The following is a 25660-nucleotide window of genomic DNA, read 5'->3' as shown; positions in this document are numbered from 1 at the left end:
TTCAGGGTTCTGTCTCTAAATTTGAGGTGGTCTTAAAAATGAAGTCAAAATTGTGAACGGCAGCCATCATCCTCAGAAAGAAATCGAGACACCGCCTCAAATACAAGTACTTATCTTTCAATATGATGTGGTCTTGAATATAGCTGAAAAATGGCAAAAGCCATATTCCCCAACAATGTAACTTTATCGAACTGGAGCTAACATATTTCCACGATTTGTACTATCCACTGCAATGTAGTGAATAGATGACATATATGACAGTCACAGGGACAGACATAGAGATAGATGTATTGTCTGTACATATATCTCTATATCAGTAGTTTTTAACCTATAATAATCTGCCGAACACTTACACTAATTTGTAAGTCTTTGCTGAACCCTTAATTTTAAGACAAATCCACCACAATATACTTTCTACATCCTACTGCAACACACAATACATTACTATAGATCAGAGGTCACAAACTAAAATGTGCGAACGGGCCAATTTCATAGTTTATGATGACGCCGCGGGCCGCAGCATCAATAATAAAGATATTCAATGTATAATTTCCAAGTAGGCCTTATTTGACGGGACGTGGCAGACAGGCATTCCACAAACATCTTAGAAATGTAATTTACTGTTGTATTATTGACGCTTGACAACGACAAAAAATCACATTTTTAAATATTTGAATAAAATTGTTTTTTTTTGCCGGGCATAACTTTTAATTAATGAGTTATAGACATCATAGGAGGGGATGTATCATGACATCGTAAAACTGTCGGATTATAAAATTGCCGCTAGTGGACCTTTGTTGTGGCCCAATTTTATGTAGAATATTTTGAAATCTACTGAAGATTGATCTGATATCAGAGCATTCGAGCGGTGTAGCCTAATCCTGGTTTCGATATAGTCGTGATAAGTATAGGCTATTTTTACTGTCACTGCCACAGTAAAATTAAATCAGCGTTAGATTTCGCGTTCGGTTATATATTGCTTCTCAACCCTTTTTAGCGATCGTACCCCATTGTGCTTCCAATGAGATTTTCAATTCAATTTCTATTTCAATTCGCACTATGCCAAAGTAAAAATATTTCATTTGGGATTATCCCAATTTACCTATAGTACATCTCACGAATGGATTCCTACACCTGAATTTTTTGGTGATGATTGAGTTGGCAAACGATAAGATATGTGTATTTGTTAAGAGTTCGATTTAAAGTTGACAAATTAACAAAATGATTGAATATTCTCGGGATATACATAGTTGATATTGTTTCTATAAGCGTGAAAACAGCAGCGTGGAATGTGTGAATAATCCGAAAACGGAACTGAAAGTTGGTCAAGTCAAGTAATATTCAGCGTCAAAAGGATTAGACTCTTAAAAAGATTAAAGTTAGACCAGCAAGTGACAATTTGTTGGTATTCAAGCTCCGCCGGTGGCGGTTCGTTTATTCTTTACTGATTTTACTTATCAATTAGAGTTAAAACAAAGCGATAAGTTGTTGTTTTCGAATCTTGATGTCGAGGTGATACATTTACGCATTCGGATACGTTTCAACTTCAGTTGTGTAGTCGCTATGTCTTCACACCTCTTTGAATAGTCTAAGCGTACGTAAGGACGTAGTTTATTTTTGTCCTTGATGTTTTTGCGGCATATACACCGACTCATGATATATACACACGATCTGGACAAGGAAGGTGCAGATATAGCCTTTATATGGCTTTCTAAGTCTTGCACCACCCCTCCATGCTATCCCAGTCATGCATGAGCGCCAAGCAGGGAAGTCATAGATACCAGTGTTACCAATCAGGTCTTTGGTCTGACCCGGCCGGGGATCGAACCCACGACCTACCGATCGAGATGCCGGACGCTTTACCATTACCCTATATCGTCGGATTCACAAAGGTTTAAGGTTAGAGCAGAAATAAGTGAGAATTTGTCGGTATTCTACTCACCGTCTGCTACGGTTCTGTTATTCGTTACTTATTATTCTTCCAGTGAAAGTGCGTTTCACACCAGGCCGATATTCTTTATTTTTAAATTCGTATTTACCGACGACCCACTTCTAGACTTTTACAAGACACTGCTTGCGCAGATCACGTGGTGAGGAGAAGCCTAGATAAACCTCTAACACTACGTAGGAATTCTGGAGTCGACCTCGGTTGGACTCGAACCCGCAAGCTATCGGTGTTATAGTTGTTGATCATACAACTACGCTATGTCGCCACAATAGATTGTATATATCCGTGAGTTCTCATTGCAAATTAACATTCGAAATAATCTGTCAATTATCGAACTTTTTCGTCGTGCTGGCAGCGAAATATTTGCCAAAGAGCCGGTACCCGATAGTTTTTTTTAACAACCTTGATTTGCTCCCGAATATAGCACATACAATCATTAATTGGTTAATTAGTCGAGTGGTCGTCATGCGCAATTCATGCGCGAACTATTACCAATATTAATGTCCCAACCCGACAAAACCGACCCTACTTCGACCTCTTATCCATTGTTTTTGCTACAGTCTTTGAAATATGGCAGGGGCGCCAGACCATAGGCCCCTTTTGAAAATGGGCCCGGAGGAAAAAAAGGTTAAGGACCACTGCTATATACTGAGGGTGCCACAAATGAGCTGTGCATCAACAGAGTGTAAAAAGAATAAAATCATTAATATGTAATTTTCACAAAAAAACGAAAGCGCTATCATGAAAATTTAGTGCAAATCAGCGTGACTTGTGACTTCTGCTGTTCCTTCAGATACCAATTCGGAAATGCGACGTTAGAAAGTGTTATGGCATTGTGCGGTCGACAGGCAACAACGAAATACCTATTGCCTAACTACAAATGAGCCAATGAATGTTGGAGATAGAATTGACATTTCAGGAGGACGGGGACAGGACGTATTTGACGACAGATAGCATGACTTGATTACGTAGGAGGATGAGTGCCATTGACACCACAGAAACAGATGGAGTGGAATTGGGTATTTGTGAAATTATTTTAGCCGCAGTTCGATTACAGTGGATTGTTAGGGAATATTGTTTTTGCCAAATCTTTCGAGCTTTATTTGAGACCACAGCATATTTAAAGAGAAGTCACTCTAAATTTAAGGCGGTGTAATTGAGTGCAGATGAACGCAAGCAGTGATATGGAAACCACGTATAGCGTCAAGAGTGACTAATTCCCACCTATTCCATGTAATCAAAATAATTACACCGACAATATTATTGTACACAATGAATGAATCGTACATACTGGGTTTTTGTTGTGTATAGCATCGGTCTGGTTGTAGTTGAACGCCAAGTTGCCACCAAGCACAGTAATCGTCTTCTAAAAACAGCAATAAATATGATTCCAAGCGTGTTCCTGTTCATGTTTTAACTCTATATTTAAATTGTATTCTATTTGCATGATCTAACGTATAACAATGAGTTTTTTACAGAAAATATTTGAAACCAAAATACTGCGAAAAGTTCTGAAATGAAGCAATTACGAACCGTTTAAAATTTGTACGCTTGAAATCTTCGAAACCTTTTCCAAATCCCGCTCGTCCAACATGTCAGTGTTACGCCAATATATCAGAATGAGTTTTTCCGAATTCTCAACAAGCGCAATGATTTCATCAAGCGAAGGACGATAGAACCAATCAATCACACATTTGATGCACTCCATCTGGTGGGACATGTCAGTTAGCATTAAATGATAAGAGATTCGTGTTCATTACTTTTTTTTGTTGACAAGCTTCAAGAATACTTTGCACGCTATCCGCATTTCTTATGTAGAACAGCCATTGAATATTTACGTGAACACCAAAATGACAGATATCGCCGGCATGTTTCAGTATGCTGCTATGATCTTCGAAAGTAGTTTTCCCGTTTGCAATGATATTCAGGTGTTCAACCTGGAATGAGACAAATTTCAAATATGGGAAATGAATTTACCGCCGAATTTGACCTGGTATATCTTGACACAATCATCAATCAACGACCAATCGACATTTTCACCTTCGCAGCAATGAAGGAGCATCTTTTCCATCTAAAATAAAATGCCATTCAAGAGTAGAACCTAGTTTCAAAAGTGTTTGTGTAAAGTAATTTGGACCAACCAGGAAACAAATATTCAGGTCCAAAATAGTTCGAAGGAAGTCAGAACGGATGTGGCAAGGTGTAAGTTATCCAGTAGTTCTAAAACTTTTTATAGCACGGTCCAAATCTCAGTTTATTACCAACCCGTGACCCGAGCCTCATATATCGAGAGCAATCGATACAGAAATTTTGTGGCGAGATAGCGCAGTGGTATAATCCGCGGCTGCAACACCAATGGGCGCGGGTTCGAGTCCGACCATGGTCGACTTCCTAATTCCGATACCTAAGTGTTGGAGGTTTACCTAGGCTCCTCCTCGCCATCTCATCCGCGTCAGCGGTGGCTTACAAAAGACTAGACGTGGGCCGTGCTATAAGTCGGCAGTTACGGAAAAAAAGAAGAATATAGGCCTGGTGTAAATGACCATAGTAGTCGACAAACACCATGAATACCCCCCCCCCCCAAAAAAAAAAAAAAAAACGATACAGAAATTTGACCCAAGTTTGCGACAGCATTACGATTCATTCTAATTTGCCGATAAGGAAAATTTTAATGTAAAATAACTCAGTGACTTATTGGTGGCTTACAGAAGACGAGGTCAGTTCGTTCAAAGATAAATGTAATAAAGCTCAATACAATACAATTAATATGAATATTATATTCATATTGCAATAAATTCAAATACTTTTGATGATGCACGCCGGGGGTCATCGTCAGTAATATATTGTTGCAATAGAAAGTCTCGATATATCACCTTGTTTAAAATGGTCACTCCCATTATCTGATGTAATTCATCTGGCGGAATATTGATTGTAACAGATACAGGCTCGAAAAATGTCTTAAAAAACGTTGCGATGCTTAATCGGTCAATGTTGTGGAATGCTTCGAATACCAGCTTCATTTCCTGAGACAGTAAACATTGTTAGGTTCATATCCTTATTTATTATATCTTTCTCATACAATGAAAATATAGGAATGAGTCGCAATGTTAAAGGGAATTTCATAGCTTCAGGTTCAAATTTTCTGAAATTGATACTGTTTTGATTTGATTTCGATTATGGCCCATGTGTATGATAAATTTATTCGCGGAATTGCAGTCGTGGTCGTGGTGCGCAGTCGCGGTCGAACGTAGACGACATTGCGATCACCTTGACGCTGTGACGATGAAATGCTTTAGCAATTGCGATTATAGTGTAACTTCAAGAGCTCACGGAGTGGTACCGCGCATGTTACTTATCGAGGCCGGTTGCATTTAAAACAAATGGTTGTTTAAAACATGTTTTGAAGAATGTTTTAAACGAATGCCTTTAAGCCTACGGACAATTACCCCCGATATAGCCAGCGTGTACGATATGGTATGTTTGGAACTCACAAAATAGTCGGTTCAACAGCTATAGCGTAGATATTTCGTCAAATAATATATATTTGCCCTATATATTTCCAAATGTCAATGTCAATACACTATGGCGTCACAATTCAATATTGGTGACGTCATAGCCTGAAAAAAATATGAAATGAAAAACATGTTTCAAATAAGGGCCTTGTTTTATACATGTTTTTTTCAAATTGATTTTTATTTTAAATGCAGCCCTATATCGAGGTATTTGTATACATATCGGTGCAACGGAGACCATCACGCCAAGCGCATTATGTCTCGCCCCAGAGACTTATTTACTCACGCTTAACACTGCATGGTACTGAAAAAATATTTGTTGAATGCATGGTAAATAGCAGATCAGCCAACATGTAGCAGATTTGGACAACTAGAAAATTGTCAGCCTTTCCCAATTAGATTAGAATTAGAATTATAGCTACACAGTATTTTCCAAATTAGACAAGAATGAGAATTATACCTATTTTTTCCAAATTCGGCTATATAATTAGAATTATAACTATACAGAGTTTTCTCCCAAATTAGGTTAGAACTAGAATTACTGAATTCGCGAAAACTTGGAAAGTGAATGAAGCCCAGCTCATATCAAATCAGAGTCCATTCTCATAAGCATGCAAATGACTACAGTACAGCGAGCTTGGCACTTTTCGCACAATACAGTCCTCATGTAGAATTTTCAGGACAACCAGAAATTAGATTTGAAGTCGATTACCGCCATTTCGCTCTAATTAGTCCCATTAGACAGCTGAAGCTATCTAGTTGTCCAAGCCCGTCATGTGGTGAGTTGGTGGAAATAGTGATTCCTCGGTATACGGGGCTGTTACCTGTTCAGCTTCTGTATGGTTTCGGTTTTGAAATAATTTTGCTCAATAATTATGATTATGTAAAATTAGGCTTACGGTACAGTTATTCTTGCGACTACGTTGCTTCACGCCAATGGGTACTATGTTTATGCCAATTTTCTGCAATGCCGGATAAGCTAGTAACAATGAATATGTTTGGGCAGTGGCATCAATTAAGTAGTTAACTTAACATCGTTTCTGCGAAAATCCACTTTTTACCTCACCTTCAGGTCAAAGTGTCCAAAAATACCTTTGCCCATTACGGTGATAGCTTCACCTCTCTTCGTTAATTCAACGTCGTGATCGGTTGTGGTAGTCAATTTGAGAACCTAAATATTGTTCAAATGAGTAGCGGATGATTCAAGATTGTGCCCATAATAGAAAATATGATATGTACGCATGGTCAAAGTAGCCAAGAAAGCTACTCAAGTGGAAGTAGTAGAAGTACTTCTTCCATGACCAACTTAAAACTACTTGAAGTAAAAGTAGAATTGACTGACTTTAAATCTACTCAAGTAAGTAAGTAGTTGTGAAAACGATCGTAATTCGTTCGCTTGGACTGTCAAAAGCTGCAAACGGAGCTACGAGGAAGGTGTAGAGAGCTTGATTCATATTGATGCATCCAAGGGGGTGTCAATTTTTGACGGAATAAGCAGTCGTCCATATCATGGGGTGTTAGATTAGTATACGTTGATTAAAAATTTGACAGAGCGTAAAAATGCAATATAGTTTATAGCTCTATTTTCGGAAAATATAAGGCATTACTACACTTGCTTTTATACTTCCACGTGTATGTTATCCAGACAGAAGAACTGAAACTGTAATTAGAACTCAACGTATACTACTCGAATTTGAAAGAAAAATACAAATACTACTTCTAAAAAGCGGAATATATATTTCATGTCTTTTGTCCAGAAAGTTTCAACGGTGGTCTGCTAAAACCGGTCTAACGTTAAAAAACATCAAAGTCCACTTTTTCAGATTAGGACACGTCATGGGCTACTAGGTATAATAGGTAATTGCTAGATTGCGAAACGGTAGTTTCAAACGTTTTGGGGGGCCATACTTACTGTGATGAAATATTTGATATAGATGACAATGCGGTGTGAACGGAACCACGCAACCCGGTATCTAAATTATATTCAGCGATACTTTCGTTAAAAAAATTGTCACTTCATATCTACTGTACTCGAAACGCAACGAAAATTCTGGGTATTACATGACTTTTATGAAAATTAAATGCTGGTACTAACTACTTCTAAACAGCCCCGAAATTCCTTAGGCTATCTTTCTTATTGGGGGATTAAACTACTTCTACTTGACAAACTGAAAATAGCGAAAAGTAAGCAAGTAGTTCACAAAATATTCCGAAGTAGGCCTCAGAGAAAATAGATCTACTTAAGTACCAGAAGGAAAGGAAAACTACTTGAGTACTTCGAAAAAGTAGAAGTACTTCATTACTGACCACCTCTGTATGTAGGCTATTTGAATGTCGTCGCTCCATGTTACCATGACCTATGGTCAGGTGTATCGAAGCGCACTATATTTTGCAATGGATCTGGTGGACCTAACCGTAACACCGCTATAATATTCCTATCATTCCACACCTGAATGTGGTCGATAGCATATCTTGCGATGACATGCAGGTCCACATCGTTGATGTTGCATTTTCCCAAATTCAAAGCTTCGAGACGTCCACTTCTTGCAATCAATGACCCAACGATGTGAGCTTGATCGCGACTTAATGAGATTACTGACACGTCGATCACGGAAAGGTTTCTCATCAGCTTTCCGTCGTCAGATTCGTAAATCAAGGTATATAGTTCCATACGAGTAAAACTGTCCGATGACTCCTCGAGTTGTGTACGAATCGATCCAGAAATAATTTGCTGTTTCTTGGCATGATCAGAAACTGTGGCGAAAACCACATTTCAATAAATTAATAAATTTCAGAAGAGGAAAATCCGTTTTTTCCGACATTTTGGAATCCTTACTCAATGTTGAGAAAATTATACTGAATGGCATGGCATCTTAATACATTGCTATATTAGCATATGGCAGTGTTGGGATCAAGTCACTACCTTCGAGTCACGAGTCATTTCGAGTCATTGCGCATTTTGACTCGAGTCAAGTCAAGTCAATCGATTTTTGAAGGTGACTCGAGTCAAGTCAAGTCACTCGAATTTTGGAGGTGACTCGAGTCAAGTCGATTCAAGTCACGAGTCAAGTAAGAATTCAAGTCAAATTGCCTTTTCGAAGTATGAGGCATGCTTACGTCATTGCATTTTGCTAGATGTCTGAAATACAGATTGAGTGGTTATTGATTCTGGACCTATGAACGAATATAGAGTTAAATATAAACGCAAGAAGGCGCTTTATTGCTCACATATACGTAGAAATGCTTAACTACGTAAGTAATTGCATGACCTCGGATTATAGTTACCAGCCAAAATAGAGAATAGAGAAACGAATTGATAAGATGTAATATATTACCGATATACAAATTGATATGATACAATTCCAGCCTGCGCCGATGGTTGAGGACTATATAAACTATATTGGCATTCAATTTCAATAAAACAAGAGGTTTGGTTAAGTTAAGAACAGAGAACAGCAAAAGAAATTTTGCTATTAAATTACAGTTTACGACAACGTAAGCTGTAAGCTCCGATCACTTCGTTTGCGATCAATTTATTTGTGAGAGAACAATGATTTTTATCGACATTGATTGCTTGATGACTCGAAATTGACTCGTGAATTTTGCTCCGAGTCACGAGTCAATCCATATTTTTGATACGCCGACTCAATGACTCGAGTCAAGTCAAGTCATACGAAAAAGGTAACTAGAGTCTGACTCGAGTCAAGTCATGACCCGAGTCATCCCAGCACTAGCATATGGTAGTGATTCTAAACTAGGGTTACCATATTTCTGTTTCACAATTTCCGGGCGCTCTTTAGCGCCCACTATCGGATTTCGAAATGATGTATGAGCACATTGTCGATCAATCTGACGCCAAACCTGCAAAGCTTTGCCTATCAACTTGAGGTGGTCAAGATCCGGGTCAGGAGTATGTGGTTGTGTGTCGTAAGTTGTAACCAGGGCCGAAGCCACATTTTAGCGCGCTCTTGCCCAAATAAACACTGGTCCTGGGCCCACCGTAGGGTATTCGATGTAGCTTCTGGGGCCTTACTATATGCATTTGGTTTCTATATGCATCTGGTCGTTAAATGATGTGAATGATTTCTGTCAATAATATTAGTTCTTTCATATATTACTATATAATTTTGATCCTCTCTCCGCCCACATGATCAGAGTTTGAGGTAGAGCTGATGGAAGATGATGACTTCGAAAATGCAAAGAGCGTAATTGTACGTCGTTTAGTCATGTCCATGTCACACTGATAAGATTATTAATCAGCCTAATACCGGTGCGCACTGCACCACTGAGCTATATAAACACCGCACATCCAGTGGTTTTCAAAATTTGATAAGCTGATTACTAATAAAAGGTCGGCACCTTTGCCCATCCTTACTCACGGACTATTTTGGAAGCTGATTACGTTCGACATCTTCGCGAACCCTAGAATAAAGGCAAACGACCCCCCTGTTTAGTACCACTATCTTTGAATAGAGTATCCAAGCGGCCTAAACCGACTCTAGGAATATATCGTTCTCCTATAATTGCGATCACAATTAGAGTTATTTTTGTAAATGAAGGTTAATTTTATTTATTTTTGATCGCAGTTTTTGCGAGGGTGATATTCCCGTCTTAAAATCAATAAAATGTGATACTAAATCGCGCGCAGCGCGAAGAAATATATCATGTAGCATAAATCTGCCCAAAATAAGATCGTTTATATTGATTTACTAAAAAAATTATAAGCTTACTTCAAGCCTTCAAAATTCCGGACATTTAGGAATATTTTAGAAATTCCTTCCGGACGCAGTTTGAACAGTGAAATTTCGGACGCATGGCAACCCTATTCTAAACGAGGGTTGACATCGAGCCCCGGGAGCTCGCTGGAGGTCATCTATCACGTGTTATGGTTTTGTTCTTTTAACACTGTTGTTGATGCAAAGTTAATTTGTGGCTTGAGTAGCCTATATATGTTTTAGTAATGTACGATATGTTTTATGTGGTGAATTTTTTGTTTTTGCGACTAAGCGAAAATCTGGGGTTAGTCTACTTAATATATTTATTACCAGTAGCTGTTGAAGTCAATCAGACCTCTGTGGTCGGTCAAAATTGTCAACAAGTTATTTGAACTCTGGCTGCATGTCGTATGTAGAGTGGAAACGCAGCCGTGTCTCGTTAATTTTTATGGTCGAAAACATATGTAGCCTACACCCGAACAGAGCAAGAAGTTTCATGTCCATCTTTATCAGGTTGGCAAACTTGGATTAATTCTGTGACGCATCAAATTTGTCAATACTTTCCGAATATAATTTCACTTTCAGGGTAGAAAGTCTCTGCGGGCCGTATGTTGCCCGTCCCTGGTGCAAGGGTTCCACAGGTTAGTAAAAGGTAAGAACCACTAGTATTATGGTTTTGCAATCGCCAGACCAATATTGGTACTGGAGGGTGGAGATTACAAACTTTTAGATTCTCATGTAGACTTATTGAAATAATATCTGCGCAAGGTAAAATGATGCCTGACCTTCATGAAGCTGATTCTTCGAGCTGGAGAAGACAATTCCTGTAACGAACCTTCGGACTACTGACCACCGGTTGTCGCGCTGATATCTCGCATCGAATTGCGAGAATTCGAGATATTCCATTTCGGCTGCAAAACTAGCCGCAAGAAATTCTTCAATACTTTGATGGCAGAAAAAGAATTTAAAGTGGCCTTCCATCAAATGACGGCTGAGAAGATTGTTTCCCGGAACTTTTGTCATCAAATCTTGAACTTCTTCTGCAGTAAGTCCGAATTTCGCCAAGTCCGCGTGGTCAAATATGAGTTTTCCTTCTTCCATGCCTTGAAATGCTAATGCTTTCAATTTGTTGATAACCAAAACAATTTGATCCCGGTTTCTGATGTTTTCTACGCTTTGAAGATTTGATATGATCCTGCTGTACAATTCCGTGATTGTAGTGGGAGGATCTCGGCATGGGTTCCTACCCATCACAATCGCTGTTAGAATAAGGAAAACCGGGACCGAAACTAATTGAAGTAAACGTGGTGACATGGTTTCGATTTTATTCCAGAGTTCCTTGCCGTTTTTTTCTAGCAAATAAATGAAAAGTCTTTGGGCATCTTCACTTCTGAGACCGTTTAATGCGATGATTCTCTGAGGTTGGGCTAATGCAGGCAGCTCCGAGATTTTATACTCACGAGAAGCAATGAAAATTTTAACATGACGAAGAATATTGCGACCTAGGATGTTGTACATGATTGTCGAGGTGCTTGCTTGTTCGTAAATCCTGATCTTTCGGAGATTTCGTACATCAAAATTCCATCTAGCTTGATCAAGCCCATCAAATATCAAAATGGCACGAGTTTGATGTTTGAGCAACCATGCGTACGCCTGATCCTCTTCAGCTTCATTTTGGTAAAGGCCGCGGAATAGAAAGTGGGATGGTTTAATAGATTTCTCTTCTTCGATGTTCTTCAACTCTATATAGTGGACCATTTTCGGTAAGCTGTGTGAATCCGTGTCACTATTTTTGCTGAGTGCTTGTAGAGCTATTCGTCGCGTGAGAGTCGTTTTTCCTGAACCCGCTGATGCCACAATAGCAGTAAAACCAATTTCGTCATCTGGAACCAACTCATCCGTACTCCATATTGATGCCATGAAACTGTCCGCATCGATCACTCTGTCTTCATTTGGTTGTTGCGTTTGAAACCCGACTTCCTTCGTCAACTGATTATGAAAACCTTCATATCGAGACTGATAAGGCTTCAGAGTTCCGTCAAAATATGTTGCTTCAAGATGACCTTTGTAATAGTCGTTGATATCAATTTCCAACATCTGCGGGTAAACCGCAAAGTTCGGTTCACATAGCTTTTCGTGCGCAAAGTCGACCAGTAGATCTACTGAAGAAATGTTCTTGGTGTGGCAGTTGACGGTGTTTATCAGATCTTCGTCATTGATTCCCGCTACATAAAGAATGTAATTCTGGAATTTATGGATTATCCGGATTTTTATCAAAGGATCCATTCGGACGCTTAGAACTCAAATTTTCTTATCTTATCGCAGGTAAGTGTGCCTTCTGACCACAACTATGTATTAGGGATGGCGCGAACCCCCGAAAGCATCATGTTCGTGTGAACGCGAACCTTTTTGAAGGATGCTATGTGAACGCGAACGTGAACCTATGACATCATATGCCGTCATATTGCTAATTCCAACCCTACATTTCAGTGAAGCGATATATTAATGTACACGATACCTAGCGACAACTCAGACAACATTATCCCAGAATGCTGAAGTACATGCTGATTTTTTAAACGTCACCAAATATATCAAGTGGAGCAATCAAATGCTATAGTAATCCCATAAAATCATTATCTTCCGTTGCTTTGCGTCACTAGGCTAGCTGGACAATGTATTCGGCGTCTGGCCATTGCTACATTCATATTGAGCAGAGTTTAAAACGGGTTTCTATATTGCTACCGATATTACCCCATAAACAAGTTATACAGTAGCCAGCAGCCCAATCGCATGAATTTGGTTTTTATGATACAATATACATATCAAATCAAGACGGATCCCGTGCGCCTGATAGATTTTTAACATTAGACAACGATGTATTTTCAATATTAATTTCATTGATTGGTTGAATAGCATCATTCGCTAACTACCTAGATGTAGTGTATTTCGTTCTTGGTGTTGTGTGATTGCAGTTCAAGCTCACAGTAGAGAGTCATTAAATATTCACAAAAGGAAAGCTGAATATTTCGAGCAAAATTTTGTAACAAAGCATGTAAAATTTTAGAGATTGGCAAGGTCGCATGCTCGTTTAGTGCAATTTTTTTATGCTGCTAGCGCCATACATAGAGTCGTCCAAAGTTGAAATGCAAATAATTTCTACTACCAAGATGCTATAATGCGGTGAAAAATAGTAATATATGAAAAATGTTCACAGTGCAGAACCTACCAAGGTTCGTTTGTGAACGCTACGTCTAAATTTCTGAGGTTCACACACAGAACGTGAACGTGAACCTCACGTTCAAACCATCCTTACGATTTGTAGCCTACTATAAAAGATTTGGAAAACGCTTGGGTCCCAGTATCATCATCAATATGCCACCACAAATCTTTCACTCAACTATACAAAATCAAGCAGATCAGATTACACGAACCTTCATTTGTAGAACTTTCTTGGCCAGAAATAAGAATATGATCTATCACAGCAGCGTTAATATTGAATATGTCTCGGCTCCTTGTTTCACCTTCGGTCCGTGTTGCGTTGCCTGCGATGCGAGTGTTTTTTTATGTATCGAAATATTCTATACTGATACGTGCAGCACCAAAATAATTGGCGCCGGATAGTCGTTTTCTTGCAATCCGAGCTCCACCGTAAAACGCAAACCGCAAAGTTAAAATGATGCAACCCGTGAAGTCTTGGCGAGTTGCAATCATGTGCGTCTCACGAAGGATGTTTAAATTTTACTTTTTGTGTGGTGAATGGACGATGGTGTGATGAATGGATCTCTTTTGAGTAGCGATGATATCCTTTATGCAATGTAACAAAATGCCAAATGCAACTAAATAATTAATAACATTTGGCCCTGCCGAAATTACCCGCAATATGCTCATGAATTGTATGTAACTGTAGATTACTAACATATGCATGTAACCTATGTATATGCCAAATCATTAGATAGGGTTACCATATTTTGGAAATCTGAAAAGAGGACACTTTTTCAGAATTTTCAGCCTGAAAAAAACGGAAGAAAATCCTGAGAAAATAGTAAATTTTTCCCACTTCGTGGTCGGTTGACTAAAGAAAAAGGTCAAATTTTTCTCGCTCAGTGCCCAAAATACAGTTTCTCTTTCACTAAAAAGTCAACTTTCCGGCTTAGCTCCCGAAACACCCGCCGGAGCGTTACTTCGGTGTTGATTTATGGCATTTCAGACGAATTTCGCCGTAAATTTGACCAAAATTCTCAAAAAAAGAGGACAAAATCTCAAAGAGGAAAAAAGGGCAATCCAAGGACACTTTTAAAAAATAGGATAAATCCTCTTAAAAGAGGACCGACTCGCAGTCGTACAATATCAACAATTACCCAGTAGCTTGTTTATGGTGACAATATTGCAATATGAAGCAGGCAGGTAGCCAGCCGGAAAAAAGGGACGAGTTGGAATTTATTTCAAATTTACCAAGGTAGCATCAGTTTATTAGGGTTAAGTACATGTACCAATGCGTATAATGCTCGGATAGGATCATCTTCCTTGTCTTGACGAACTATGATATGATATATTTAACATACTCCACATCGCGCGCTACTTTACTAGCGAGTCCGACTGTGCTGTCTATTAGCGAACTCCCGTGAATACGCGACATATTCGCCAACACGCGCAGTCGCGCCTCTACAATCAAGAGATTTCAATCACTCCGTCTCGACGACAAACGAATACGCATCTGCGGCTACGGCTAACAAACTGAAGCTCGAAGCAACAGGAATTATAGAGCGCGCGAGGTAGGCCTACGCCGACGAAAGTCGGTAGAAACAAGTTGCTGGCAAATAGGGAATCAAATAAAGATTACCTGCCTGGTGTAAAATGACCATTGACCATGTAGTCGATCAGGACCGTAACTGCCGCACCCCAAAACCCCTAATTGGGGGGCCGAGCTCAAAGGGGGCCCAAAATTATTTCGTACATTGGCCACGACGCACCAAGACATATAAAGTTTTAGGCCATGTAACATGCGTCTCCAAGAAGTGAGTGTGCTAGAACGATCGGCAGCGAAAAAACCTTGGCCGAAAAGGACTGCCCTTATGCTGACCGAAAACTTCGTTATATACACATAATACTTATAGGTTTAATTGTCCAAAGGCGCCTAAATGACTGGCGCCGAATGTTCCTGTCTTGGCAATCTGAACCTCACAAGACAAATACCATCGCACAGTGAAGAATTACCCATTTGAAATCGTGTGCGTCTTTTAGTTTAGTAGCCTATACGTTTGGGCGATTCTATATTTTTTGATATAGCGGACAGGAGGTCACGAAATAACATCATGTTACGGAGTCATACCAACGGGCCCTACAGTTTCCAAGACACCTCACTCAGCTCTACCGGTAAATTTGATTACGTGAGCAGAGAGGACAAGAAATTGACAGCAATATTTATGCAATTCCCGATCTTATTGAACGATTTTATCATGAATTATCGAAAATTTTCGCGCGTGCCACGCTGGCTCACTAAACTGTACGAGTGTACGACTAATTTCGTGCCAAAAGCGAACGTGATTGTGGATAGGTTTATCGCCCTATGGGATCCCAAGGCCGAAGTTTTTTTGAGAGGTCGGACGAGGTTCTGTTTCGTTCCTGTCAATGGGTAATTGGGTATACGCCCGAAGATGTTTAATTATTATTGAGGTGTCGGTTGATCGCAGCGCATAAAGAAGTTAGTGTTAATCTCATGATATAACAAGCCGGAACAAACTATAGATAACCAACTATAAAAACTGCGTACACTGAGTACCATTCCTACGCACAATTACTCCCGATAATGACCGTGCCGATTGTCTCCTAGGCAATTGCTTCACTAAACAACGAGTTATGTACCCACCATTGCAGAGCGATATCAATATTCTATAATCCGTTTCTTAGCTGCACCGTACAAATTGGACACGACTTTCATTTCGCTATGATAATTCTACCTATTACAGTGGCAGCATCGTTTTTAGCAGGCTGCTGTTTCATTCGCATTATGATGCAACAGATAACGCCACTTGATTGAAAACTCGGGACATCTCGACTAACCGTCGTGCGTAACCTTTTCCAACATTACTTGTCGCGAATCGCGATTAGCAGTATTTAATCACAGGATTATCATTCTCCCGGATCAGGGAACTTTATTATCTCCGCCTAAAATGCGTCCCGATTAGCAGTTTTTAATCACATGACTCGCATTCTCCCGGATCAGCTGACTTTATTATCTCCGCCCTTAGTGGTTTAGTTGACATTAATTTAATTATCGCCATACCTATTTGATTAGCAACTGTTCACAGTCTACAGACAGTCGTGACATAAAAGATCATGTTGTTATATGCGCCACTCAAATGGAATCGGTTCAGTAACCAACTTTAGATGAGTCAGGAATTTTGATATCTCGAGTCAGCGGTCGGATCGGAACAGAACCGCACCTCGCAGATACACCGAGGAGTACTGATGTAGTTATAGGAGTAGTGTGTGTAAATATGTTGTGTTCTTCATTCACCTCTTGCCTGCCCTGCCAATTGTTTCATACTTTTGCACCGCTAACTGCCTCAATTCGGATTGTTTATTGTCTTCATTCTGTGCTTGCGTTGTATTGTTTGTGCTGCTTATAAGCTTTTGTGGTTGTCGCGAGAAGGGACTACTAGGGTGCAGAGATGAGCATGGATTAGGATTAGGTTTTGAAAAAACAGGATCTGTGAAATTTTGTCGGATTTGGATTGGATTTGGATTAGAGATTTTTTTCAGAACGGATTAGGATTTGGATTGGATTTACATATTTTCAAGAAGATTGAAATGTCGTGTGGCGAATGGCGACAAACTTTATTCAGATCAGTTATTAATGTACTTGTGGTTACTAAGTTATCTTGAATCAAGTGAATCGTTGGTTGTGATAGAAAATTTTCGAATCCCTATATTGCATAAATTAGTATTTTTTCTTGGAATCGGATTAGGATTGGACATGGACTGGATTATGAAAAAGTTGTGGATTAAGATTTGGATTTGGATTTAAAGGTTCGGATTTGGATTGGATTAGGACATGGAAATTTCAAATCCGCTCATCTCTGCTAGGCAGAGATGAGCATGGATTAGGATTAGGTTTTGAAAAAACAGGATTTGTGAAATTTTGTCGGATTTGGATTGGACTTTTTTTTTGGAACGGATTAGGATTTGGATTGGATTTACCTATTTTCTGGGAGATTGAAATGTCGTGTGGCGAATGGCGACAAACTTTATTCAGATCAGTTATTAATGTACTTATGGTTACTAAGTTATCTTGAATCAAATGAATCGTTGGTTGTGAAAGAAATATTTTTTCTGAATTTCCAGTTGGAATCGGATTAGGATTGGACATGGACTTGAATATGCAAAAGTTATGGATTAGGATTTGGATTTGAAGGTTCGGATTTGGATTGGATTAGGACATAGAAATTTCAAATCCGCTCATCTCTGCTGCTAGGGTGTGACGACCAGGGCATGGTATGAACGAGAATTTTCCATACTCCATACTTGCCTTACTCTCTCCATACCATACTTGCAATTTTCCATACCATACCTACATTGTTCCATACCATACTTGATACATATTCCATACATTCAAATACTTCAATATCATAAGTATAGTACCTTTTCTAGCACCTATATTATCGATATTTCGGATGTCATAATAGCTTAAACTAGCTATGATGCGAATCTAATTCCCGGTGATAGTTTTACAGAGTCTGTTTTGGTGAGGTTTAGCCCACGGTGGTGAGGTGCTGTGTAAGTCTACTCTACAGCTTCCGTGAGCAAAATGAGATAGTCAGCAGATTGTTATCTAGGACCGTTCATAAAAGGGACGGGTAACATACTGCCCGCGGGCCGGATTCGGCCCGCGACGAGATTTTTTCCGGCTCGCGGACAGTTTCCCGTCTTACATGATAATGTGGCCCGCGGCCCTAGTCAGCCGAGATACCCCACCACTTGCTTAAACGCATATTTTTTTTGTTGACTGCGTATGTAATTATATAGGTGTGCGCACTGCGTAGCGTGTGAGAGTGGAGCTTACGCGTAAGTTCGTCGAAGCGAGAAGACTTGCATTATCGGCATTTACGATGTTCTCAACCTTAATGAATTGATATCTTGGTAAATTTTTGGTACCGGACTAATGAAACGCTTTGAAATCTTAATTAAGGATTGCACCGTGAGTTAGTTGATCAGAGAGAAGCAGACATGGCGGCACCTGTATGACAATGCTGTTCTCAAATCCACATTGTATTGTCATTATCGGCAAGAAATGGCTTTGAAGTGACATTGCTGTCGATAAAATACATTCATTAAATACGATTTATTCCTTGCATATATGCGCGAATAATGTATCCGTTCAGCAATCCGGCTTGCCAAGTACTTAATTTTCCTATATCCGGCCCACCGACTGGCCAAGTTGCCCGCCCCTGCTCCATAAGAATATCATCGCATTTCCGGTACATTGGCATGATGCACATGCAAGTTTGAAGTAAATACTCGCAAAATAATTTCTAATATAGGCGCACCCATAAAATATCCCAGCTACAGGCGATCAATACCGCAGCGATCTGCGTGAATATTAGTACAGCATTTGGTTTGGGTTAGCATGGCGAGAATTTCAAACTATGTCTACCCCACTCCCTAATTTATAATCCTAATGCGAGAGCGTTTGAAATATGACCAATAAGATATCTCGGTATGCAAATAGTATAAATGTGTGGAGCGGACAATGTTTCAGAAGAAATGTAATTATCAATCGCATTGAGCAATTAGTACGTTGCATCATGATTGCTTGTGAGCTGTCGTCACTCAAGAAATGAGGTATAGTTGGAGTTGCCTATACGTTACCAATTATTGCGTCACATGATAGACTATGCTCGGAGACGTCGTGTCTAGACTCAATAGAATATCAAATCGCTGTTGTCATTATTATATCACAAAATCATGTCATTCCAAGTGCTCCTAAAACCGTTGCACAAGCGCGTATTTGTACCTACACACACACAGCGTTCTATAGTTCACGTTCACACATAACAAAAGCGATCGCATTGAGTGAGCAGCGATCAACGTACGATTCATGAAGCTTGCACAGACCACGATAAAATGTATAAAATACCAAAGTATGGAAGTATGGAAATGCCGTTCCATACCATAGATTAAAATCTTCCATTCCATACCATACTTGCATTCTTCCATATTCCATACCAAAATATCGATCCATCCATACCATACCATACTTCCATACCATACCATACCATACCATGCCCTGGTGACGACATCGCAGGTGCTTCCGTGCTTGGTTGTCACTGAATACATGGCTGCTTGAGAACTACACGTCTCGTATATTAGACAGATCGTCTGTCACGTTACTACAATATCTTCTCATCGCTGTACTTAAGTAGTGTTAGCGGAAATCAAAATGAATTACGCCAATTGAATCTGTTCAAAGTCAGTATGTATTTTAATCGATTCCGTTAACGTCATCCGTCTTCAGTCAGTAAGACATCACAGTCGCAACAGACGCGATTGTTCCGGCCGGCAAGTCAGATTAAGATATCATGTCACATGACGATCACTACATTTAGCCAGTGCAGAAATGAATGAAGAAATCTACATCTTTCATATCGAGGTATCCGTCTTGTCTGGCGTCTTCTGATTACTCGCGTTCGATCGATGTTTTGCTGCTAATTTGCTAACGTGAGTAGCAGTAAAAGCATGTCAACGAAATACATTGCGTAGTTCTAAATCGCACAATTCAGCAGCTAGTTCACGCAATTGCAAGCCTAACAGAATTGTGAGTATGCCGCATATCCAGCATACCTGCGTCCGACGTCTATGCCGTGTGGCATAAACAAGGGCGGCATAAACAAGGGCTTTGCAAGAGTCGTAAATTTCAATCTGCTCCAGCTCCAGCACTGGAGCTCTCTTATATTATAAATTAGCCCCGCCTCCGGCTCCGGAGCCCATTGATGAGCACTGCTCCAGCTCTAGCTCCGACTCCGGCAACTAGTTCGGTTATCGCCGTCACAAAGTATCGTCATTTTGTAGGACCATGCATCGCCCTGTGATGTGATAATTACTTCGTGTCGTCTGTCGATGACGTCAAACCCGCACGAGAACGCACTTTATTCAATGCTATTGCATGTACAATGTACAGCACAGTACATGTACATTGTACTACTGTGCTATATGCAGACAATTGTATGGTAAGACACCAAATCCGGCGAATAATATGAAATGGTTCAGAAGATCTATTGATAGTAGGAACGTTATGATTATTACTAACCAAATGGACAAATGACATATCTAAACATCCTATTGTTTATTGACGCGAGATCACTACATATAAATGCCCGAAGGATGATGCGGATCCCTGATAGCCGAAAATATTACCTCATAATTCGCAATTCACATTGTAGCGGTGTATAGGAGTCGTGAAAAACAAATATAATAATGCATTGCGAAGAAACAGCCACAGCGACGTTCCGATTTCGAGAAATCTGCATTGGCGCAACAGAAGATACTTTTAGATATCGACAATGACCTGGGAAATATGCCTTACTGTGTTTTATTTTCTCTTAATGGTCCCCGATTTCAACCTTGAAAAGTATATCATTTGCAAATTATATCATAATCGTTTCCACGAGGCCATTCCAGAGTTGTTTGACTCATTTCCAACTAATCAGCGTGACAATAATTTTTCAAAAATTAGCAATTTCATTATCTATACTGTATCACATGCCATTAACTAGATGTAAACCAGCGAAAAGCATAATATTTCCTTCGGGCATGTGTGGAACACGATGTTTGGTCAATTCGGAGTGTTGAAATTTGCCAGCGTGAAGACTATGTTTGAAAAAATGGTCGAAATTTAAATTTAAGATTGCACGGCATCTACTGGTCGGAACTGACCCAAATTTGGCGTGGAGCGTTTTTTCAGGCAACCTGACAATTTTATCATCAAGCAATTTGAATTTGAAGAAAAAAAGTCATTTTTGAGCAACGCTAATGAACATGGTTACTGGTTAGTTAGAAAATATGGTGCTATAACGAGTCAACAATTCTCAATCTTGTGAACGATTATCGTAAAATTATGCGAATTCAACCATTAGCAAAATCACAAGCATCATATGAAATAGCCGGAGCTACAAGCATCATATGAAATAGCCGGAGCTACCATTCAAACAACCGGCTCCATGTCCGGCTCTGGCTCCACTTGAATTTCATGTAGAACTCCGGCTCCGCTAAAAAAGTACGGATCCGGGGCTCCGGCTCCGGCTTCGGCTCCAAAGCCCTGGCATAAACAATAAACATGGCTAAAAGCAGGGCTGTAAGTAACCAAGTCACAAGATCCCGAGTCAGAAGTCAATTCTACTTTTATAGTTTTGACTCGAGTCAAGTCGAGTCATTTTCACTGCACCACCGAGTCAAGTTCGAGTCCAAGTCAGGGTTCAAGGGTCTGAGTCCTAGTCCGAGTGTTGTGACTCAAGCCTGAGTCCAAGTCATTGTGTTCACTGTTCCTCTTCGAGTTCCATGTTGCGTGCTGAAGATAATACCGATATTGTCGCGTAGTAAGTTGATGTAAAATCCACATCCAGACATATATCTCGCGTTCGCCGCTACATATTCCGGCTCTTTCGTGGATGAAATAATATCAGAGTTGGTCAAAGTAGTCAAGAAAGCTACTCAAGTAGAAGTAGAAGCAGCGACGACAAAATCTACTCAAGTACGAGTACTACTTCTTCCATCAGCAACCTAAAACTACTTGAAGTAGAAGTAGAATTACCTGACTTTAAATCTACTCAAGTAAGCAACTAGTTGTGAAAACGATCCTAATTCGTTCACATGGATTGTCAAAAGGTGCACATTGTGCTATGCGAAAGGTGCCGAGCTCGATTCATATTGATAGATGCCAGGAGGTATCCAATTTTCGACAGCATAAGCATTCGTCCGCATCATGATATAAAAATGATAGTATTGATATGGAAATGCGATACTAATCCTCTGTTTTCTCGAACCGCACGTTTTAGAAAATATCATGGTATGTCGCCCTCCCCCATATTATAAGGCCCGAAGTTTAGTAGAAGAGCGATACGGAGAAGTTGTATAGGATACGGTGCAAACACTTTTGCGCGATTAGTAAACATCAATAAAAATATGGTGGATCGTAAAAATGCCATATTGTGTAGCTGTATTGCCGGAAATTAAAGACATTACTACACTTGCTTTAATACTTCAACATGTATGTTATCGAGACAAAAGAACTGATATTAATTAGAACTCAAAGTATATCATACTGGAAATTGAAAGTGAAATATAATTACTACCATTCTAAAAGTGGAACATTTATTTCATGTCTTCAGTCCAGAAAGTTTTAAAGGTGGTATGCTAAAATAGCTCTAAAACTAAAGAAAAAGTCAGAGTCCACTTTTCCAGATTAGGACACGATATGGACATTAGGGTTGTCCAAAATTTGGAAAATCTGACAAATCCCCCGTTGTAATGTCTTATTCTATAGATTATTGATAAAAAACGACACTGGGCCTAAAAGAAGCTCACAGGAAGGCCGTTAACATCTCTTACAAAGCGTTTGAAAGTAGCTGCCAAAGAATGGGCGTGCCACCGACCATCGAACGGTGAGAAGACTAGTAATCACGAAACCACGGCTCTTGATTGGCTGATCGGCTATGCTTCAATGACCACGGCAGCGGCAGCTTGCTGATTATGTGATCAAGGAGTCTGCTACCGGCGGCGATTCTGAAAGCGCATTGTATGTAGGTTGACAGTTAATGATTTAGGATTGATTCAGGGTATGTTGAGGTACGAAATACATGATGAACAAACAACAGCTGCTTCACAAAAACGTCTAAAGCATGACCGCTTTAATGTGAGGGACACCGACGTAGCCTATATGCCTTGTTTTCAACGAGGGAAAGCATAGGCGCTTATATAAGTGGCGACGGATTCCAAGTTTCAGAAAGGATCTATCATTATTGAATACAAATATAAAACTTGACAATGACACTACTTTGTCTGTGTGATCTTATTGGACTCAGGTTGTAGTACATAGTTGAAGTTTTGAAAGCTCTAATGATCGGCTGAATCAGCGGGTTATGCTTGGCACTTATCAGATGCTTACATCAAATTGTATTCACTTGCAAGTCTTGTCAAAGTCCTTAATGCTGACGCAGAAAAGGGGTGTAAAATTAAGCACATACTATGCTTGATATGATATTTCAAAGTCCTTAATAATCGTGCAGAAAAGGAGTGTAAAGGTAAGCACAGACAATGATGCATAGTGCACAGTATCCAGCATAGTTTGCATATCATATCAAGCATAGTCTGTGCTTACATTTACACCTCGTTTCTGCGGCATCATTAGGGACTTTGAAAACACTTACAAGTGAATTCAATTTGCTGTAAACATCTGATGAGTGCCAAGGTTAACTGTCTGATTCAGCCGATTCCTAGAACATTCAAAACTGCAACTTTGTACTACAACCTGAGCCCAATAAGATCACACAAATTAAATTGTCATTGTTAAGCTTTATATTTGTATTCAATAATGATATATCCTTTCTGAAACCAGGAATCCGTCGCCACTTGGATAAACGCCAATGCTCTCCCTCGTGGAAAACAAGGCATATAGGCTACGGCGGTGTCCTTCACATTAAAGCCGTCATGCTTTAGACGTTTTTGTGAAGCAGCTGTTGTTTGTTCATCATGTATTTCGTACCTCAACATACCCTGAATCAATCCTAAATCATTAACTGTCAACCTACATACAATGCGCTTTCAGAATCGCCGCCGGTAGCAGACTCCTTGATCACATAATCAGCAAGCTGCCGCTGCCGTGGTCATTGAAGCATAGCCGATCAGCCAATCAAGAGCCGTGGTTTCGTGATTACTAGTCTTCTCACCGTTCGATGGTCGGTGGCACGCCCATTCTTTGGCAGCTACTTTCAAACGCTTTGTAAGAGATGTTAACGGCCTTCCTGTGAGCTTCTTTTAGGCCCAGTGTCGTTTTTTATCAATAATCTATAGAATAAGACATTACAACGGGGGATTTGTCAGATTTTCCAAATTTTGGACAACCCTAATGGACATGGTAGATTATGATATGATAAGTAAATGCTAGATTGCAAAACATCAGCTTCAAACGTTGTGATGATCGGTATATACTGTGATGAAATATTTCATATGGGCGAAGGGCGACAATGTGGTGTGAACGGAACCACGCCAACCTGCTACCTAAATTATATTCACCTATGTTTTCGTGAAATCATTCTGGATATATATATCGACTTTTCAATTAGATAAAATAAAAAGGGCAAAAGAAAACAGGAAACAAAAGAACATTGAGATACCCCGTATCCATTGCGCGCGAAGCATGACGAATATCCTGGGCTTTACTCAACTTTTATGAAAATTAAATGTTAACACTCCGTTAAAACAGCCCCGAAATTTCTCAGGCTATCTTCCTGATTGGAGGATTGAACTAGGTCTACTCCTACTTGACAAACTGAAAATAGCGAAAAGTAAGTAAGTAGATCACAAAATATTACGAAGTAGAAGTAGCGAAAATCATATCCACTCGAGTAAGTACCAGAAGTAGATGAAAACTACTTGAGTACTTCGAAAAAGTAGAAGTATTCGTTACTGACCGCCTCTGCGTAATATATAGTGGATTAAGTTTTCGATAGTTTGCGAATCGTTTGCATAAGGGACGTGATGAAATTGCCTACAATAGAAAATTACAAAATTCTGGTGACCGCTGCTCTATATCGACTTTTTAAAAGTAATCTTGCCAGAGGTAAGTATGCTCATGCTCTAGCATGCAAGCATCAATGATGATACAGGTTTCTATGATCTCCTGTACTACGAGCAAACTGTTCATTCACAGCAGCCACCTATAGATATTCCGTAAGCACTTAATAAAAGCTGTTTGTTATACTTGGCAGCTCAACCGAGACAGTATAATGATTACTAAAGTCATATTGAAATTGAAGAAGACTTACTGGTAGTCATGCAGTCTAACGGAATCAGTCTCATTTTTCCATAATCTTCAATTTTGGCGAATTCCAAATTGACGAAATCACCATACATTTTTTCGAAATACTGTATCCTAAATGGACGGTTCTTCAGTTCATCTTTGAAAGCTCTCTCGACAGCAATTTTGATTTGCGATGTATCGGTCACTTCCACGACCTTATTCGAATTATTGTAACTGACTAAGAGATTCATATCGTTGTGGATAAAAGATAGCCAAACATCTGTATACAACATCATATTGAATATGCTGGATATACTATAGTAATACTATAGGTAGACTACTTATTCACTTATCCCAGCATATATTCATGTCATACTCAAGTTTAGTGTAACATCGAGTACGACTACTCGAGGGAGCGGATTGCAAGGACTGGTACATGTCTCTCTCCCCGAAGCAGTAGTCAATACTGTAA

General features: G+C 39.6%; 1 protein-coding gene across 1 annotated transcript; it reads right to left on the bottom strand.

Moving 5' to 3' along the window:
- Positions 1–3902: 3902 nt before the first annotated feature.
- On the bottom strand, positions 3903–25458 carry LOC145444076 (uncharacterized). The gene is made up of 7 exons (XM_080321986.1): positions 25214–25458; positions 13607–13717; positions 10961–12400; positions 7910–8214; positions 6527–6631; positions 4822–4971; positions 3903–4019 (listed from the first exon to the last, which is right to left on the bottom strand). Exons 1-7 carry the CDS (start codon positions 25437–25439, stop codon positions 3903–3905), a joined length of 2454 nt encoding a protein of 817 aa, XP_080178112.1. The 5' UTR covers positions 25440–25458.
- Between the last annotated feature and the right edge of the window lie 202 nt (positions 25459–25660).

The sequence above is a fragment of the Botryllus schlosseri genome, chromosome 8 (assembly GCF_051294905.1).
Source record: "Botryllus schlosseri isolate E-star chromosome 8, Bs_hap1, whole genome shotgun sequence".
In the NCBI taxonomy this organism is placed as follows: Eukaryota; Metazoa; Chordata; class Ascidiacea; order Stolidobranchia; family Styelidae; genus Botryllus; species Botryllus schlosseri.
This window is presented reverse-complemented; position numbering and strand designations above follow the sequence as displayed.